Consider the following 22,049-nt stretch of genomic DNA (forward strand, 5'->3'; position numbering starts at 1 on the left):
ACAAAGAGATGCGGAACTTCTGTCGAAAAGGGCCTTCGCAAATGTTAGACAAATTCAAGGAATGGCAAGAGACTTGGTTGGGTAACACTTTACTTTAAGTTTTCTACATAAGAGTGACATGACACTGTCATGACACAGTCATGACACATGAACCCTAACCCTAACCCCAAACCTAACCATAACCATAACGTGTCATGACAAAACCGAATGACACTTACTAAAAAAAGAGTTATGTCATAAACGTTTATGACTTGTTTATAATGTTTTATGACACGTTCATGACAGTGTCATGTCACTCTTATATAGAAAACTTAAAGTAAAGTGTAACCCTTGGTTGTTTATGACCAAATTATGAACCGGCTACATGACCACGGACTAATCCAGAAGTTAGAAGTTAGATGCTGAATATCATTTCCCGATCATATCACCAGACGGAAGACTTATATTGGATGATCCTGCCAAACCCTACAGATGACATTAAATGACAACATTGTTGACTGTTCCCTGTAACAGTTCTACATCTAAGGTTAAGTAATCAAAACCGGTTATAGAAAGATGATAGTTAAAGGGAAAAACAGGCATTAAGTATTGGTCTGTGATGGGACATGCTACACGCCCATTTATCATCCCAACTTCACTACATAAAGGGCATACTACTTCCTGCATTGACACAGAAATGTTATGGACTAATTTTGTCACTTTGAGTGTACCTTCTCGGCAAAGATATAAACACTTTAGTCAAGGTCGGACCACACATTGAGCATTACATATCAAGCATGCTCTGGTCTTAAATCGTGCAGAGTAGAATCATCCAGTATGAACGTGATTTCCAGGGGCATTAGGTTCGAACAAAACAAAAATACCATCTTCATGCTTCAACGGTGATCAGATATCATCTCTAACTGCAAATGATCCCAGTCACTGTTCTCCATAATATCGTCTCTGAATAGTGGGTCAAATGAGTCCGGGTTTTTAGGTCGGTCTGCTGGGAGCTTCGTGTAATGAGCCGCGTTACACTTTAGCTCCACTGTGGATCCTATTACCAGTGTAATCAAGAACCTCATAGAGAGACCTGTCACTGCCTCCCACTACATTAAAAGATCCCTCTGTGAAATGCTGTCCACATAATATGCCATTTTCATAAAATGAAAAATATTTGGTCGTTTTGTCTCTAAAAGAAATAAGGGCCTGGTTGACTGATGGTGTTGAGTTGTATTAGCATCATTGTTGACTCTGTGTATTGATGAATATGGCAAAGGTTAAGGGGTTACTGAAGGGGGCGCAAACCTTTGCCAGATTGTGACTTGGTGTGTATAGGAGCAGTGTTGCTGTCTAATCTCCGGCTGTCAGTTCTGTTTATAATGGGGAGTTAGCTAGCACAGTGAGGGACAGCGCATTGTTCACGCACCGTGTCTATTATCTGTCACACAACATCTGGCGCCAGGAAGCTGATGCGCTTCCTCATTCTGCTTTTTTAAAACTCAGCCACTGGAAAAAATAAAGCAGATGGGTATCTGCAGGGGCTGTTTTCAATCAAGTAGAAAGAAAGAAACAAATTCAGAGCCGAACGAAGTCCCAATAGTGTACTGTATGTTTTCACACGGCTCAGTTGCGTATGCACAAACTCAACCACCATGATGTCCCCGTGAGATTGCTCTCAAGCTTCAGTGAGCAAACTGTGTTTACGGCAGTGGTAACGCAACAAAAGGAGAATGTTGTGCAAAACCTGGGTTGGATCCCTGGAGAGATGAAAAGATGGACCCCCCTCAGAAGTTGGGTGTGACCATACTTACGAAGGAGGACCTTTTGCAATAACGACACACACAGAGAGATTTGGAGAACAGGCCCTTACCGTATTCTCGGTGAAATTGTAATCCAGGGAGTATTGTAATTTGCCCAGTTTCTGGTCCTCCTTGGGCTCTGCCTCTTGCTCCGTTTCAGTCAGCCCTGTCTCCGCATCCTCCTCATCCTTCAAGGCCTGAAGGAAACACCCACCAAGAGTCAGTGTCGCCAGTTTCTCGTTGGTGCTAGCACCCAGCCAGCCGTTCCCCGCCCAGGTCCTGCCAGTGGACCTACTCCTGTAAAAGCTGCCACTTGTTTTATGGTGTATAAGGGGGAAAACAGGGGGGGGAGCAAGCACTAAAACACAATAGCAGTTAACACCAGGACATGCTTTGTGATGCACTAAAGCCCCGGGCCTGGTCCCCTGATGATGCTTTTCTATCAATCTCTGGTTGTTTCTGTCTAAAGGGAGGAAAGATCAAATGATGTCGCCAGAGATGTGAGCGATGGGCAGGCATTAGAGGGGGAGAAGAAGGGGGAGGAGGGTAGAGAGAGGACAGAAAGAAGGAGAGAGAAGATGCTTCCGGAAAAGATTACTGTAAGACAATTCCCTTGATGTTATTTCAGGCAGATCAAGTCTCTGGCAAAAACACATATCAACTGGGAAGAGTCTGAAGTGGCAGAGAGTGAGAAGTGAAGTTGCCTTTTTCGCTAGCCTGGCACTGAGGTAAGGGTAGCAGGTGGTGGCATTGGTGGTGGGTAGAGGAAGGGTGGTGGGGTGGAGGAGTTTGTTATAAGACCAACATGCGATTGAAGAGGCAAAGACTAGCTCTCAGGGTCATTCATTCAGCGTCAAAAGTTGCCTTCCAAGTTATCTCTTTCGTTAGGCATGCAGAGCATTCTCTGTCGTACAAACCAGTGCTCTCGTGATTACGCCCTCAAGACATACAGTCACATTGTCAACATAACCCCTAAAGCTTTTATGCTATCCCCTACGTCGATGGTAGCTAGAAGCATCATGCCAGCAGTGGGTGGGTAGGTGTTGGTAAAAAGGGTTGTAATGTACATCGGGGCCTGCTCCTATTAGTTTGTCAAGTTGCTCATGTGGAAGCAAAAGGCTGAACAACACTGACTGGTTTTCAAATGTTCCGCTGAGCCACTTTGGTCTCTGCCTTGTGGGAGCAAATTCGAATTGAGTGGTTTTTAGAGAGAAAAGTGGAGTAGGTTAAAATGATTGAAGAAATATTTTATTAAACATGTAATTTATATGATTTTATAAGGTTAATCCAATGTCCCCACATCTGTGTTCCAGGAAAGGTACGATCTGTTTCACCTGGCTTGACAGATGTGAATGCTACTGTAAGTCAAAAGCTTCCTTTTCATTACCAATCAATCCACGTTTGCTCGCTGCCACTCGTTTGAAATGTAAATTAAAGATTCAAAAGGCAGGAGACTTCAGCTCGGCACAAAAAAATCAGCATCGTTCAACCTTGTCAATGCGCACCCAGTGTTTCTTTCATACATATATATGTGCATATGCAAGTTGTACACACATATATACAGCAGATATACATGTACTGTATGCGTAGTTACATATATTTGGGAGTAAGTTGTCAAGAGGCTATAAAAAAAAAAAACACATCAGAGCAGCAGGCTTAAGAAGATCCAACAGCAATTGGGAACCTACCGCCAGTGACCATCCCGAACAGTCATCAGACACAACACAGATAAGGAGGACATAGAAGGAAGAAACACAAATTAAAACAACCACACACAGGAATTAACACACCAGAGTCTGGGCACACCAGGAGAAATGACCGCTTGCCTCGGAAGTGGCAGATTCACCGATCTGAGAGATTAGTTATTAGGGCAACCAATAACAGGTCGTTTATTTTGATTAATGGCTATTTGAAAATAAAAATTAGATGTTCTAAGGCAGCCAGAGTATTTGAAATTAATGGAAAATCTTCTCCTTTAAAAAGCACAAGTGATGTGCTGTGCTGCAGGTATTTGACTGACCTTGCTGGTTGGTAACGCTGTTCTCTGTTACATGAGAAAATAAACTAACTAAAAGTCTAAAAGGCATTTGAATCTTAATTTATGCTTTCTTTTACAGTAAGTAATGAAGTATGAAAACAGTGTCAGTGGTTTCTGTATTTGATTCGATTCGGATCTATGTCTGATGGCAGAGGTGTTGCAGCAAATTAAACACACTTTGTACACGATTCCACCAAGGACAGCGGTATAATGATGCTCCGCTGGTGCAATTAGTGTGCTAACTCCATTTGAAGTGTCAGGGTTTCATTGCTTCCCGTTCTGTACTGTTGAAAGGTAGAGTATAATCACATTCCCTCCCATTTGTTTTATCGTTTGGTGATGTCATTTCTCTGGGTGGATACCACTTTATTACACGGCAAACCTTACTCACACTCTTTAACATGTAAGCGGGTCCTTATAAGACAAAAAGAAACACAGGAACAGGAACAAAAAGTAGGAGAAAAAAGAGCGATTGAAATACTCTTCAATCTGAAGCCATTTAAATGACTTCCATTAACTCTCCTGTAATAAGACTGAAATATTTTTTTAATTAAGTGGTAAAATATCATCCTAGGTAATACTGTATGTATTTCTTTGGCAATGATTAATACATAAGACATACAAAATACATACAGTACAGTAGCAGCTATAGCATTAAAAAATAGGGACTTTTTTGCAGTGAAATTATAATCATACTGTTGGGAAAAACACAACTTAATGTGTTGTTGGAGTTACTGCAAATGTAATAAATCAAACCTGTCATGACACAGCATTAGGAGTACTAAAACTATAAAAAGAAAAAGTATGTTGAACACATCAAAAATCGTAAAAACACTTAACACTATTGAATATAATTAAGATATATTTCTGGATAAATCATTTTTAACTTCTAGTGTAACATCATGCACAGAGGATCCAGCACAAACTAAATGTTTTGGCAGTAAAGGCGTTATTAAGGGATACATTTCTGGATTTGAAGCAACAAAAGTTCAAAGTGTTTACCTCAGTTTTGGCTCCATCTTTGACGTCCATCATGTTGATGGCATTCTTGCCCTTGTCTTTGCCCTTCTTTTTGTTTTTCTTCTTGAATATCCATTTTTTGCAGATGCAGAAGCAGCATGCTAACACCAGAATGATAGCCACAAAGGCAATAGAGACAATGGCCCATGATGGCACTGGGGAAAGAGCAAAGGGGAAAAGAGTTTGGATCAAGCTTCTGGGAGAAATAAAATGTTGCTGCATCATGCTGAGGTAAAAGCAACAATTTAGTGAACTGGGCCAAAGTAGCATTTGCAGTTCCAACATGTAGTGATTATACCAAATGGGGAAATAAAAGCTGGAATGTGCCTGCAGAGTAGTGTTAATTTCGTCAGAAGAGACAAGACTAAATATGTTCGTCAACGACCTTGTTTTCCATGACTAAGACGAGAAGATGACGAGACTGCGCCAATGTCCAAAAACGCTGACTAAGACTAAATTAACATGCATTATTGTTGACGAAAAAAGACGAGACTAAAATGTTTGGCATAAAATAAAAAAAAATCTCTCTTCATTTTCGTCTACAATCGTCTCTACTTTTCCATCATGAGATAGAATATCCAGCTGTTATTAGGGTTGGGTACCGAGACCCAGTGCTAATACAGCACCGACCGGTGCCTTAACGACCGTTATCTACCGGACAGAATAGCAACGCGGATTTCGGTGCCACTTAAATGCCTGTGCTTTTGATGCTCCTAAACGGACGTTAGAGACAACCGAAACATACTATACTTGGCAGCAGGTAACGTTAGCCTACCGTTAGCTAGTTAACACTACCTCACAGCAGGTAACCTTAGCCTACCGTTAGCTAGCAGCTGGAGTAAACACAGTTAAAATGCTGACAGCTAAACGGTGTAAAGGTTTGTCTGTATTTCACTGTAGAGGATTACAACAGGGGGATGTACAACAGTCTGTAGCTGCCGTTGTCTGAAAAACAACACATATGTCGCGTTCACTTCAAACTCGCCTTGCCAGCCTCGTGCTGCGTTCAATGTTATTATAAAATACCATTTTCCTATTCAGTGGTTGTTTTTGTCGTTTTACTGGTGAAATAAGAAGGAGGCTCGATATTTATTTAACTTTATATAATTTATTTTTATAAAACTATTTGACTGAAATGGTTATCAGAAATAGTCTCAGAAATAATTTGTTATTTAAAAAAAGACTAAAATGTTTTGACTAAAGATATATTGAGTTCTCTTTTGACTAAAACTAGACTAAAATGACGAGACTTTTAGTTGACTAAAACTTGACTAAGATACCTTGAGTTCTAATAGCAAAAAATCGCCGGTGCAGCACGGATGTCTTCTACTTGAGGATTTTATTTCTTAAGGTGCATAACAGTGACTAACGTTTCGATGCATAGTTACATCTTCAGAGTCTTGGACTCTGATGAAGATGTAACTATGCATAAAAACTATGTAACTATGCATAAAATCATCAAGTAGAAGACATCCGTGCTGCACCGGCGATTTTTTGCTATTTGTTCTGTTGTGTCCTGCCTTGGTTGCACCGGATTGTTGTGGTCTGCAGAAGCGGAGAGCTCCCCCTTTTTTCCTTGAATACCTTGAGTTCTCTTTTAAATAAAACTAGACTAAAATGACGAGACTTTTAGTCGACGAAAACTTGACTAACAAAAAAATATATGTGAATGACTAAATATGACTAAAACTAACAAGGACATTTGGCACAAGACTAAGACTAAATAAAAAATGTGACAAAATTAACACTATTGCAGAGGTGGCACACTGGATCAGCACCTAAGCCAGCGCCTGGGTCCATCAAGAAGTGCCAGACTCCCAACGATCGGTCCTGACTAGCAGGACAAGACTCGACTGAACAGCTTTAGCCAATTTAGTGGAAGTAACAGATGTTGGCATTTTCCACTTGCCATTTAAACAAAAGATTCACAGAGAAACACTTTCACAGCAATCACCGGCAACACAGAGCTTGCTGGGACTGAGAGCGGTGGTAATTTTGCAGGACGGCCTTGAGAGGCACAACCATGACAAGCCAATGATGCAGTAAAATCAAATGGGTTCACGGTTTGACACACATTTTTCCCATGCTCTCTGCTACCACATTACCTTTAAAAAAACAATATGGAATTAGTCTTTTTTTGTTGGGAATTAAGGCTTAGAATATTTTACAGGTAGACTGCAGTTTTAGATATAAAACGTTGTCAGAGGCAGACCTGCTCAAAAAAGCCTAATCTCACTGGTTAAATTAAACATGAACATTTAGAGTTCAGTCCAGGGGAAGTTATAGAACAATAGAGAGAGGGTCGCTTTCATTTCAAATATTCTGATCCCACAGTCATATAATAATATAGTTTCCCAGTTATCCCAGATACAGTATCTCCTTTATTTGTCCTTGTCAAAACATTTCTTTTATGCTTTCCAGCTGAGCCATATGGTTTTTGTGTGAAGAGAACTGAGCCGGCTTGCACAGCTTATCATGTATTATAACCTTGAGGCTAAGTTTTAGGATTTAGGATTTCTGTACATTTTTTAACCTTTCAAGACAGCATAAAATAAACAAAGTCTTGAAACTAAAAAACAAATCTAAAACTAGATGTTTCTTTTAGTTTGGACAATGTCACTTTACTGTGGTGTGTTTATGCCAAGAGCCAACTCTCCCTTGATAGTGCATTCAGTTGCCAGCAGGAAGGTTGGAGAGACATATTCGTTAATCTTTAAGTGTTTTCCACTTGAGTTATATTTAAACACAAAGTCTGGGCTTGTTCATACTTATAACTTCATCACAGCATTCAAATATGTGTTATAATGCACATTCAGTGGTGAAAGAAGTATTCAGATAATTTACTTAAGTAAAAGTAATAATACCACGCTGTGAAAATACTCCACTACAAGTAAAAGTCCTGCATTCGAAACCTTACTTAAAAGTATGTATTATTAACAAAATGTACTTAAAGTATCAAAAGTAAAAGTAATCATAGCGCAGTAAAATGTTCCCTGTCCGTGTTTTTTCCTATTATATCTGACTAGTGTTGTGCCCGTTGAAAATGGGCTGATTGCTTGGCCTGTGGTGTTGCTGCTTGTAGAATTTATCAAAACCAAAGTGTACCCCAAAATGACTTACAGAAGGACCCTGAACCACTTAATATGCAACTCCACTGTATAGCCTACTATCTATTGACTTAGTGTAGGCTACGTCTACATCAGAGGAAGACCTAGGCGCCGATACCGTGGGTGCTCCGGAGTTCGAGCACCCACGGAAAATACCAGCCTCCACTGAGCACCCACGTGTGCTAGACTGCCAGTAGGCTACATTCATTTAAAATTAAACATTGCAATTGGTGCTAAGTGGAGCGTCTGTCATAATGTGATTGGTTATGTGCTGTCAGTCCCCTGCGATGAAAATGCCTCCGTCCCCCTCACCCCCACAGTGCGTGCATATGTGCGTTAGGTAATCAGAGTGAGAATTAAATGGACAGATTTGTTATTAAAAAAGCAAAGCTAATGATGCAAGTGCATCGACGACATCCACCACCAGTGCAGAGAGTTCTTAATTTCTCACGAAGCTGATCGCGGTTGATAGGCTAGGCCTACCCCAGAGCCCGGACGGACCCTTGATCAAGCGGTTTTTTATTTTTATTTTTTTTTTAAAGCCTAATTGGGTGGGAAGAAAGCTATGCCATAATCAGAAATATTATAAATATATAGAGGCTATATAAAAGTAACAAATGTGTACAAAAGTTAGGCTGCAGTTACAAAATGCAACACGTGTCATGCGCGGGGTCTCCTCCTCTCGCACGCATCACACCGGGCCTGCTGGGCTGAATAAACTAACAGCGCAGTTTACATGCTTCGTCCTTGTTGCATTATTCTAAATAGATTTCTGTAGTTCAAACAACTCGTAATTGTAGTTGAGAATGTCAGTTAGAACGGCCCATGTGTTAAAAAAAGTGTCGGTTTAAATTGGGCTCGGGCTCATAATTACAGTTAATGTGTCGTGTCGGGCTCAGACACAACGTGCTCGGGCTGGGTCGGGCTTGATTTTTTGGGCCGATCTAAACTCTAGTGGTCAGTTAAACTTCTCATCTCCAATCCTATCTGTATTTGTGAGAAGTGGCGCTGTCCGTTGTTGAAACTTTACGGCTTTATTATTGAGTTAATAGTGTGTTTGTATCGGCTGCTGTCCATTTCCTAAGGTTCTGAAATGCAAACATTTTTTGACTACTTTTTAAATTTTTTTTTTTAAAGGGCATGTGCGCATGAGCACCCACGGAGGAAAACATTAATCGGCGCCTATGGAGGAAGACTTGTGCTTATATATTTACCTGACAGAGAACATTGCAGAATCAGAATGTAATCACAAAATATCACAATTAAAATGTGGAGTAATCAGACATTAGCGTCATGGACTCAGCAGTGTGCTACCCACCCGGCCCGTTATGAGAGCTAAACAGCACATATCTGCGATCATCAACCACCAGAACCGGTGTGTGTGTGTTTGCGCGCGCAGAGAGAGAGAGAGAGAGAGAGAGAGAGAGAGAGAGAGAGAGAGAGAGAGAGAGAGAGAGAGAGAGAGAGACTGTAGGCCTACAGATACGTCTGGCTTTATAAGATAGATAGCCTGCCTATAAGTGAGATCACGCTCTGTCTGCACTTGTTGTAGCTGGTTGTGCCTTGCATGTGTGGGATTCTGAAACGTCCTTAAATTCGGGAATTGTCGTTTGTTTATTCAAAAGTCAAAGACAGTCCAAGTAGTGCTACTTTGCACACATTTTAGCTGCCAAAGCTCCGCTGCTCTCTCTCTTGTCTCTGCTCCTGCTCACTGCTCACTCAGTGAGCAGAGGGGGAGGGGCCAGCGGCTAGAGCGGTAAAAGCTAATGTGTGCTTCTTTTACCTGTATATTTAAGGATAACTTTTGCATTTCTTATCCAAACAACGCCAAAGCATTTACTCGTGCCCATAGCAAGACACCTGTCAAGTTTGAAATCCATCGGACTAACGGTTCGAGAGATATGCGCTTAACACCCACACAGACAGACAGACAGACAGACAGACAGACAGACAGACAGACAGAGAAAGACGTTCCTGGAATTATAGATAGATTATAGATAGATGTTTCTGGATTAATATTACTGCTGCATTAGTGTATGTTGCATTTTACTGCTGTAGATGTTTAAGGTTGTGCACATTTGAACTCCTTTATATACTGTTGGGTAGTTTAATCTACAGCAATGCATCATATTCTATAAGATCATCATATGTTTGTAGCGTCGCTGTCCTGTGAGAACCACGTATCTTTAATGGTGTCAGGAAAATAGCCCTGTTTTCAGCTTTATGACGAAGCATTTTCAAGCTGATCCAAGAGGCTTTTTAAAGTTTTTATTTAGCTTAAGAAGTAGTAGGATAATTATCTCAACCTATGAAAAAACACTTAGTTTTTCAGTTTATCAGAAAAGAAAATGTAATCTGAAAAGTAACTAAAGCTGTCAGACAAATGTAGTAGAGTAAGAAGTACAATATTTGTCTCTGGGATGTGGTGGAGTAAAAGTATTAAGTTGTATATAAGAGAAATACTCAAGTAAAGTAGCTTGAATTTGTACTGAAGTAGTACTTGAGTCGATCTTTCTCTGGGATATGTTTTCATGCTAATCGAATGTGTCTCTAGCTTGAAACAAGCTATCGCAAACCGGTGATTATCTGCCAACGCTAGCTTTCGGGGCAGAGGGTAAATCGCTATTTTATACCACTAACAAGGCTCAAATAGCAATTTAATAATTTAATAGCGATTTACCCTCTGCCCCGACTCGGTACACATATGTTATTAACCCCTAGGTTCATTTTGCGCCGGAATTGTCCTTTAACAAAATATTTGAGACACCATGAATACAAATGGAAATAAATTGACAAAATAATTGGATAGATTTGATACACAGATTAGTAAAGAGGGGAGCTTGTAGTTTTACAAGCCTTAAGCAGGTATTACCAGTCTATTGAGGGAACTGAAATCAATGATTTTTAAGACTTTTCTAGCCCTGGAGATACCCTGCTTTTGAAATAAAATTTTAAGATGACATATCAGAAAAGGCAATTTGATGCGAGTGGCACTGGCATATGAGTTGACTGCTTCCTCCAGCAGTCAACTCTGTTACCTACAGACTGTCAAGACACTCAACAACACAATGACGGCTCTAACAGCCAGCTGCAAACACAGTGACACCTATCTCAACTATAGTCAGCAGCAGACAGCTTAGTGCTCCCTGGTGCATGCACTCAGCTACCCCACACACACACACACACACACACACACACACACACACACACACACACACACATACAAACACACACACACACACACACACACACACACACACACACACACACACACACACACACACACACACACACACACACACACACACACACACACACACACACACAGTGGAGAGACAACATAAAGTCCAGATGGGCTGAAAATAATGAGAGACCTTGCAACAGACTTCTCCCTTCAGCAGTCATAATCGCTGCTCCTTCATTCTACTCAGCAGACACCAAACACCTGGCAGCCCACCCCTCATTTTAATAGAAAGGAATAACAGACAAATCAGCCAACTTTAGGTATGTTTGTATGTTTTTTGGTCTTGTCAGTGCTTACTACTCTGAACGGCAAAGGGAATACTTCTTACTGAGGCAATTTGGACTGCCACATCTGAAAAATATTCAATATTGAAGAAACAAATAGAAAAAAATATCCATTTTCTTTTTGATGAAAGACAAAATACAGTTAACATCATGGAAGAAGCCCAATGGTGGCCATACATCCAACAAACCAATAGATAAAAATAAGCCAAGACTTTATCTGAAAAACTCCAAAAAGACCCATCAAAACAAAAAAGTATATTACTGTCTATATAACACTCTGGGGTTTTGCTCACCAGCATTCAGCTATGGTTTCTTGCCGAGGTCCGAGGGGGGAGAGAGAGAGAGAGAGGGGAGAAAAATCGATGCTCTGTTGACAAAATCAATAAGCACTCTCCTCCGAGGAAAAACAGTGAGTGATCTACAGCTTTTGGCCTTGCCCCGGAGCGTGGTGTGGTGATGGAGGTGGCACTGGATGGGACTTGTTTACTATGAGCCATCCAAAACTGACAGCGTTTCCTTTAAAATCTTGAAACCATACTGAGAATAAACTGTGGGTCAGGTAGAGTTTTTGGGGGTTTGTACCTTAGATACATAAAAAGCGACAGATTTTCTATTGGGAATCTTTTTAATTAAATGCCATTTATAAAGAGCCATAAAGTCACCATAACTAATAAATTAATTAAGGGTTAATACATTTACTGCTGCTATAAATAGCTTAAATAAAAAATAGTTTTTTTTCTGATGTTCTGAAAAAGTGCCACAGTGGCTCTGGACAAAACTTCCATTATTTATAACTTATTAACATTTACAACTGCAGATTAGAAAGATTAAACCCCTTTATTAGCAACTTATTCACATTTATAACTGCAGACCTAATGATTTATTACAGTAGAAAGTAAGAAACCCATGATAATTTATAAATTACACTGTTTATCCTTTGGTTGTGATCTAGCTATGTTTTAGTAATCCATTTATAAATACTTGTAAATGTTGATAAGTTATTAAGTTGTAAAATTCTGGTCCAGATGCTGTGCAGATGTTTTCCAAAAGATCGGAAGTCAAACTGTCCAATCAGTCTCATGGATTTTTCACAGCCTGGCAACAAATGTTGTTCTGTTTAAGTGCTTAAATCTGATCTATAAAGCTTTTAATACAATTAAAGCCATTGTCACGATGTATAAACCCTTCATGGGTGCCTTAATAGAATGCAGTACAAGTGTGTTTGTGCTCAGAGCCTGCATGCCTGACTTTGCAGAGAAGTTTTGGCTACATCTCCAGTTCTTTTGGCAAAATCCTGCTTAACACCTCTAACCTTGGACAAAACATGAGCATTTGTTTCTTATACCTCTGAAGATACTGTGGCACATTTCAGGAACAACTACTTGTACTTCGCATATACAAACGATAAGCAATCAGCTCTCTAAAGAAACAGATTATTTTGTCCCCCAAATAGAATAGCTCTGATTAACAAAAATCTAAATAAACACAATGTAAACTCTTTCTTTAATAACCCCTAAATGGTTATGTCAGTCTACACTCATTGTGGCATTTCATCAAAGCTCACGACGCCTGATGGAATGCAATTTAGCCAGTTACAGTGAAAATCAATGCATGAACCCAGTCCTTATCTTATTCATCAAGCGTGTGTGTCTTCCAGTGAAAGGCACTTCTGTGTTCCTTAATTAAAGAAACCTGAGTCCCAGAAAGCAATAAAAGCATCCCCTAATTAACTACATTGTGTGAGTGTCTTTTCTCGAGATAGAGAGAAATAGAGCGAGAAAGTGAAAGAGAGCGAGAGGGACTATTGGCAGCATGCACACTGCACTTCAACTCCCAGCACTTATCGCTTGTTCTGCCGAGCAACATGGCATAGAAAATGGAGTTTCTCTAATGGGTGGGTTGCGCATGATGAAATACATTTTTGCTGGTCCTCTAGGCTCAAATCACTTTTTTCAGCACCATCATTAAAATGGTATGGCACTAGAGCACTAAACAATGAGAAAAGCTTTTAAAGTACTTGCAACACTGTGAGTGACATATTCTAAACTCTACAGTAGTTCCGCCTTCTACGGTCTTTAAGTCTGCCTTTGGACTTTGGACTTTTTCCTTCTACAATGGGTGTATATAAGACATTGTGTGGAATAAAACACAGAACATAAATCTACAAAGTTGATTTAGTCCGTTTCTGATTCCTATAGCAATTAAACTCTACTCTCTGATTCTTACTGGGACCCGGATAAAAAAATCTCAAGCATGACAAAAAATATCAAAAATGTTTTAAACAATCTTCAACCTCCAATCAATGACCATTATGAACTCATGATGAATATGCAAGTAAAGATTTGATCTAATACAATTTAGCCCATACTGTAGTAGTGCAGTACTCTCTAAATAAAAAACCCAAATATTTCCATTACAACTGGGCGCCTCCATCTGCAGAGGAAGATATTTTGATACAGTCAAAAGCTTCAGAACAGCTACTAAATGGACCTTTTGGTGAGATAGTCATGAGATTGAGATATCATTTCAAGTAAAGCAGTAATTTATATTGACCCGGATCAGCATTAGTTTTTGCCACTTACATTGACGAATACTTTAAATTTATGTCATAAATATCAATGCCAGTCCTATAAGATGTCTCTGTTCCGACTCAACTCTGCATTTAAAAGGAGTTCGGTCTCTACATCCCTGGTATCACAGAGCACTTTATATTTGACAGAAAGCTTTTATGAACTGGATTGAGCTTGATGGATGCATTTAAAAGGGTGTGTGTGTGTGTGTGTGTGTGTGTAATATTGCATCTGGGTTATATCCACTTCCAGCAGCTGCAACAAATCCAATGTGACAGGACCCTGTTGGTCAATTAACCTCAACATTATATCTTGTTATGCTTATGAGAGCAACACTCTGTCCGTGCCCTTTCCCCGCTGTGGCTTGTTGGCTTGTTTAAGCAAACAATGCGATTGCAACACGGAGCATCTCCTGCAACAATGACTGGCTATATAGAAACTGATGACTGATGAAAACTGTGTGTGTATTTCACCTCTTGTACCAAAAACCCAAGCTGGTCTATTCATTTGTGATTTGGTTAAATTGGGTATATCTGTTCCGTCTGGTCTATTATTCTGATTATTATCAGAAAAGACCCATCGAAATCCAACAGTACATGAGATGGATTTACACCAATAATGTGAAAATGATACAAGACAGAAGAGCACCGATTGTAATTCATAAACATAAAAAAGTAGAGCAGTTCAATTTTGTGCATAATAAAAAAGCTCTGTTTTTTTGCCTTCAGAGTAACAGTGTATTAACACTGAAAAATAAATTTTATATATATATATATATATATATATATATATATATATATATATATATATATATATATAATTATATATATGAGATGATCTATATAATGATTCAGTGTTCCACTGTTAGTTCAGCTCATCTGGCCATTTGAACTTGGGCAACACCAAATATAAGCACATATAAGTAAACAACTTCTGAGAGTGAACTGTTGGACCTATATCCCACTGGTACCTTCTATTACACAGGCTTTACGTTTTCAATATACATTTTAAGAGGGAATGTTTTTAGCCACACTAGACTGAAATATCTCAACTCAACTATTGTATGTTGCCATGACATTTTGTATAGACATTCATGATCCCCAGAGGATTAATCCTACTGACTTTGGTGACCCCCTGAATTTTCCTCTAGTGCCAACATAAGGGTGACATTTGTGGTTTTGAAATTTCGCTTAGACTATTGGATGAATTGCGACATATTTTGCTGATTTCAATTCAGCTCTGTGTCATGGCAGTGTGGGCAGTGTGTTTACATGCACGGTGTGTGCCTTCCTTCCCTGGCAGTGGTGCATGGGGCTCGGAGCAGCTGTGGTCTGCTGAAATCCGCCAGATGACGCAAAACTTGTCACGGAGGTCCACTGAGATTTCGTCAGACCACAGCTGCTCTAAGCTCCGTGCACTGGCGCCACGAAGGGAAGGCAAACACCTTTTATCTGAACACACTGGCAGACACTCCCACACAAAGATGACACAGAGCTGGATTGAAATCGGCAAAGTATTCCTTGAAGTTTGTCCAATAGTTTGGTTTGGAACAGAGGCAATCTTGAAAAGGGGTCAGCCTTCAGCTCTCTATAAGGATGGATGTTGTCATCCAAAAGCCAGATACCACTTAAGCCTTTTATAACAAAAACAAAAACACAAACTGTCTGGGCTGTTGCTCATATTCAGCTATTTCTGAGTGTTCACAGGTGGCAAACAGAACAAACAAGTTATCATGTTTACAAAAGCTAGAGCACAGAGACACATAACATATATTTGACCCTCAAATGCTGACAGAATCTCTGAGAAGACAGAAGATCTGTTTCCCATCTGTTGACTGAAGAGTTAGAGGGAAAGCTGGTGCTGGTTGAGACTGATCTGGCTTGGGTTTGACTAGCTCCTGATGGTGTCTCATGGAGGGCAAACTTTTGCAAAGCGAGGGCAAAGAGTAGACAACAAGGGCTTGTCACCAGAGCAGCAGAAGATAGAGACGAATGGCTCTGTTGATCCAGCACCGTAATCCCTCTTAATAAACTCTGCTGTCTGATGACTGTGAGCAGCCACAAAGTCAAACAAGTTGAGACACATTCAAGCTCTGGCGTATCTTTTTGTGTTTGGCCTTTCCTTTGCCTTCAGTTAGACCACTAAATATTTTAGTCTTATTTTTCTGTATTTTTAGCTGTAACCATAAGCTGTGTATATATATATATATATATATATATATATATATATATAGAGAGAGAGAGAGAGAGAGAGAGAGAGAGAGAGAGACAACATGAACATAAATGCTGTCTTGATTTTGTCAAATACAAAAAAAAAAAAAAGACCTGCTTCTGCTTACAATTTCCAATGTCCTTACAAAGGTGGGACTTAAATATAAGGTTTGATAACAATGCAAGTTTCAAGTGTTCTTGAATTCTTAAATTAGACAAAATATAACAGATTGCTCCACTAGAGGCAACAAAACACATTTTAATTTAATCGTTTTGCAGCTTGTAAAAATGTTTGTGATTGCCTTTGGCTGCCTAAAAGCACAAACCCCCTTATAAAAAAAAACAACAACTTTATTTTCTTAAAATGTCAATCGCTTTTCTGTGTTATTTGGGGTAATGGCTGGTGGAGCCAGCAGTCATGGATCAAACAGCTTCTGTGCACAGAGGTTAATTGTTATCGGGAAGTAAAGCCTTGGGTGTTTAGAAAACGTACTAAGAAATTCAATACACTGGTTTCCTTGGAGGCAACCCCTCTGCTCAATGAGAAGTCACAATATGGTTGAGTGTGATTACATACTCCGTGTGTGTGTTCATGTTTTTGTGGACCTGGAAGGCTAATTCATAAATTGATTAGACAGATTTATTTTTGTTGCAGAAGGAATCGTTGTACACACATTCTGTGCATCACAATCATGTTGTTTTAATTATCACGTATTGCCTCTGGTTTCCATCCCTGTAGGGGGGTGCATTTCTCTACCTTTCTCTACTTCTTAAAATGTTATTTTTATTTAGTGTGTATATCCAGCAAAAAAACTGGTTTCAGCGTTTCCAATGTGAGGATTTGCTGCTTTTCTTGGTTTTACATCTATGTAAATTTACTATCTTTGGGGTTTATACTGTTAGACAGATTTAAAAATAAAAAAAGGAATTTGAAGACGTCACCTCGAACTCTGGGAACTTGTGATGGACATTTTTCACTATTATCTGACAATTCATAGACTAACAATCAACAGAATAATTGATAAATGCTCAACAGAATAATTAAATGTGTTAGTTGCAGACCTACAGCGCATCCAAAAGAATGTGAAAACCATAACAAAACTATCTCTTTAGGAATAGACCTCACCAAACTGGAAGGTGAGATTACTGGATAATATATGCATGTAAACATACTGTATATTTGGGACTTTTCCTTGAAAATGTTTAGAATAGCTAAAAAAAAAGCAAGCACAGTAAATGTATCCCCTGCTCAGAGATATATGTCCTGCAGATCCTGATGGATAGAAATTCAGCAACAAGTTAGGCCAGTCTGACAGCCCCATGCACCGAGCCTCAAAGCCTGCCTGGCTTAAACTGGGTTATAAACCCAAAAGAAAACCTTCTGCAGCAGCATTAGCTGAGCATGCAGCTTCTCCTCTCGCATATTCCTTGTTAAATCTGCCACCCGACTTTCTCTAGACAGTATCGATATTCCACGGAGTAAACAAGTCTGGGGTCGTTCATCATCAGTTTGGCAGCACCTGTGAGCAAACACTGCTTTTGATTGAGGGGATGCGGTGAGAAAACAGTAATCTAAAACCCTGTGTAAAGGACAGATGTTTTTTTGGGAAGCTCTCAGATAACTTTTCTGCCTAGGGTATACAAAAAGAAGCCCAGATTTAGTTTTTTTCCTCCAGATTACAATGTCAAAATTCTGAAGCAATAATGAATAGTCTACTTTTAAAGATGATGTGGAAAAAGTTGTCAGGCTTGGGCTAGATGTTGTAGGAATAGCAATTCATTTGCAAACCTCAGTAGCCCCATATTGGAATCACAGTAAAGAACATTGTTGACCCTATTTATTTACCCTTGGCACAAAGCACACAAATCAAAACATGTTCTCATTTTCCATTAATGAAAATGTGTTATTCAAGATCACTAGCTGAAACCATGAGTTATCTGACAATAAAATTAGTTCTCTGGAAAGGGGAGCACGACTGGTGGTGTCATTTGTGCCTTTGCCACAGAAATAGGTCTTCTCTTCCACAGCAGCTATTTCCTGTTGTGAGAATTACTTCCACATGAGCCTGTTGATATATTTACCTTTAGATTCCTGCTGAATGAAAAAAAACATTGGATCTCCACACAGTGCTTAATCCTGGATGACACCATACAACCATATTCTCGAAAACCTAATACTAATTCTTCAGGCAAAAACATGTAGTAGTGGAAATATTTAGTTGGAAGGTTCGGTGATAAAAGGACAGAATGTCTGCCTAAAAGGAAGTTATTCCTCGCCACCACTGCACTAAATGCTTGCTCTTGGGGGAATTGTTGGGTCTTTGTAAATTATAGAGTGTGGTCTAGACCTACTCTATCTATCTTGAGTGTCTTGAGATAACTCTTGTTATGATTTGATACTATAAATAACATTGAATTGGTGTGTTTTATTATGTGGAAATTAAGAAACAGTTTTGACATAGAGCACAAGATAAAAAGACTGAAAATCTTACGCATAATTTAGCAATTTATCATGTCAAACTCTTAAATCATTGCTGCCAGATGTTTATCTCCACTCAAATAATTAAGTTAACAGACAACTCCATCTGAGCCATTCAGTGCAAGAAATACTTGAATTTGTTGACTCAAGCAAGACAATGAAAGATGTAGTCAATTATTTGTTCACCTGATTCATTGAAAGTCTTTTATCAAAAGTCACGAGTAACACTGGAGTATCCTTGTGCGTCATCAACAAAAGTTCACTCACACAATTTTTTTAGTCACGGTCACACTAGAATCACACTAAATGGATTGAGTGGTTTGAATCAGAGGGGATGTATTTATAGACATCACATGTAGTTGCAAGGCTGCTGAAAAACAGCATTGATGAAAGTTGTGAAGCCTTTTTAATATATTTTTTTGAAAAGTGACGTCAGAGCTAATCGTGGCCAGTCTAAAGTACTTACATAAAGGACTTGTGTATTTCTGTGATACGTTTATTTTCTATGTATCAACCTATTTGGTTTATGCATAGAAACTAGTTTTACCTGTTTACCTGTTATACTTCTCAGGAAACGAGAAATTGTTTGGATGTGTATTTCCAGTAATTGTATTTCCCGGGATTAAACCCTAGTACATACATACATGAGTGTGATAACCATTTAAAAACACTTTTGACCTCACGAAAATCCAACTGGGATGGAAACAACAACAGGTCTGTTTAGATGAATTGTGTGGTTTTGGAGTCAGTGTTTAAGGGGCAAAAACACATCATGAATGTAAAAGTTGTTAAAAGTTGAAACTACCAATTATTTTCACTATTGTATGTTCTGACGATTATTTTTGTGATTAATTCAATAATTGTTTGGTTTACAAAATGTCAAAAATAGTAAAGAAAGTCCATCACAATTTCCCAGAATGCCTTGAAATTGTTGTACCAACAGTCCAAATATTCACTTTACTATCACAGAAGAATGTGGTTGGGTCACTTATCAATAAATTAACTATTTGTTTTGGCTCAAAAAATGGCCCACTGTTATGCCGGAGAAAGTAGACACACTTACATGGGATTTTGTTCAGCTCATTCATGAACTTGTCCTTCAGCTTGGAAAATGCCTCATCCTTCTCGCCGGTGCCCGGGCCGGCCATGTTGGTGGTGTTGGAGCCAGCTGTGGAGGAGGAGGCGGTGGTGGGCTCGGGCGCCGCCGCCGCAAGTGCTTCCCTTCGACTCTCAGTCATGATGGCGATACTGGGCAGCCAGACAGATGCTGTACAAGTGGAGAAAGACAAAGACCAAACAGAGTGGGTTAGATTTTATTTTTTGCCGCCGTGACAGATGCATGTCAGAGGCAGTGAGCATGCCTTGTCAGATGACTGAGTTGACACAGACCGTGTGAGCAGCTGCTGGCTCAGCCTGGGTAAACATCAGCTTGGGTCCAGAATGAATTGGCCAGCACGCTGAATTCAGAACAAAGCTACTCACTCATTGCTTAAACTCCAGATTAGCATCACAGAGCACAGATAAAATGATTATTTATTACTCACATACAACGTAGGCAGTAAATCACAGCTGGTACTGGCTTAATTGAAATTCTGTGCTCTTAGAAGTCAACCGAAAGTACAGTTAATAATGTTGCAATGAAGGGAAGATTACTCGTCCACTATCTTATCACACCATGCTCTTTGTACACAACAGGTGTATTTACTTTACATTCAGGCCTTTTTGTGAGGGGGACGAAGAAAACAATGTGCGGTTTATGTTAACCGGTGCTTTGTATACGTTTTTATGTGTGGATACAGTCATGTATAATGTACTGTATGTTGCAGCAGCCTCACCCCTGAACAGTTAGTCATCACCTGACTATCATCGTGGAAGGATGGTTGAAATGAAGTTTCAATACTGCCAACAGAATGAGTCACTTACAATATATTACTATAACATTAAATACTCTGTGACTTCATGGTGTTATAACAACCAAAATATATACTCCTCTGCATTTTTGCTTCATAAATAACTAAAACACTTAAAAGCTATGGTAGGCAATTTGTTTTGGTGTCGTTGGGCAACAAATAGGGCTGCACCATATGAGGAAAATATCTAATTGCAGTTATTTTGACTGATATTGCGATTGCGACATGATTCACGATATTGCAAGGAATGATGACTTTTGTATTTATATTCCCATTTTCACTGAAACGTATTAAAATTAAGAAAATTTTAATTATAGTGTGATTTTTGCGAGGATTTGTACTAAAAGATTTTTTCTTTAGTCTGTACTATACCCTTTTTGGCTGGGACGTCTGTGCAGTGCCCCAATACTTAATTCAAAATGGTTTGACACATATTTAGCATTTTAACAAACATTGCTACATTTAAAATATATAATAAAACTGATCTATGAAAACATATGTTTTGATTGGAAAATAAATAATTATGGCAATTTATTGACATAAGTGACTGTTAGTTAACACAGGCATCTTTCAAGTGTTGTGTACTACTTAGTATCATGACACACGACTGTCGGGCAAAGCTGCAGTGCTGTGACAAATCTACTGCAAACAGGAACTATTTATTGTCCACTCTTTCTGCGCAGGTTATTATACGTAATGTGGCTCTGTCACCATAGCAATCAAAGAGGATAATGGCATACTAAAGTTGTAGAGCTTTTCCACTAGTACACAGTGAAGGTTGATGGCCTAATTCTCCTCCTTTGCCACAGTACACATTAAACTCATTTTCCCATTTATAGTATTGTTTCACAGAGGGCATTGCACTGGTGTCGACAGAAACACTTTTAAAGGTGTTTATGTGATTGAAAAATCGAAATATTATCCACAGAAAGGCCTCTAATGATATCCCTTTTCTAAACCTCAAAGAGCTGAGCACAAAATATGTGACAATTCATCGTAATATAATCTTTACAATAAATGAAGGAAAAAAAAGCTTCAGAGAGTTGAAATCCAATTCTTGTTTCTTTGAACGTATACCATTAAGTTTGCAAAGGCAGCGAGGCAATTTCGACTGAATTACAGCAGAGATATGAAGTGTCTTTTCAATATTTGTGCTTCTCAGATACAGTTTAACTATATCTGGGCACTTTCTTTGGGCGTTTCATTCTCCGGAATAATAGACAAAGCTGATTTAGTACTAATTATTAGCTTTACAATAATTTTCTAGGGAAAAAAAAGCAAACTCTGATCTGCTTTTGGCCACTATGCAGCTTTCACAGAGTACTTGTGTGAAGCATATTCCCTTGTTTACTTAGCTCTGACTGTAGTTGGTAGGGAAGGGGAGATCATTTCTCATTCTCTGAACT

General features: G+C 39.2%; 1 protein-coding gene across 4 annotated transcripts in view; it reads right to left on the reverse strand.

The window, feature by feature from the left end:
• syt1a (synaptotagmin Ia) overlaps window positions 1–22,049 on the reverse strand; it is a 225,276-nt gene that overhangs the window by 28,031 nt on the left and 175,196 nt on the right. For 3 of the 4 annotated variants that reach the window (XM_039792435.1, XM_039792433.1, XM_039792434.1), the window contains 3 exons: window positions 19,797–20,000; window positions 4,822–4,994; window positions 1,853–1,978 (listed from right to left, as the gene is read on the reverse strand). In XM_039792435.1, coding sequence (XP_039648369.1) covers window positions 1,853–1,978; window positions 4,822–4,994; window positions 19,797–19,971 — 474 coding nt within the window. In that variant the 5' untranslated portion in view covers window positions 19,972–20,000. The remainder of the gene's footprint in view (window positions 1–1,852; window positions 1,979–4,821; window positions 4,995–19,796; window positions 20,001–22,049) is intronic. The other variant, XM_039792436.1, reaches the window with a different exon arrangement.

The sequence above is a fragment of the Perca fluviatilis genome, chromosome 23, assembly GCF_010015445.1.
Source record: "Perca fluviatilis chromosome 23, GENO_Pfluv_1.0, whole genome shotgun sequence".
NCBI lineage: Eukaryota > Metazoa > Chordata > Actinopteri > Perciformes > Percidae > Perca > Perca fluviatilis.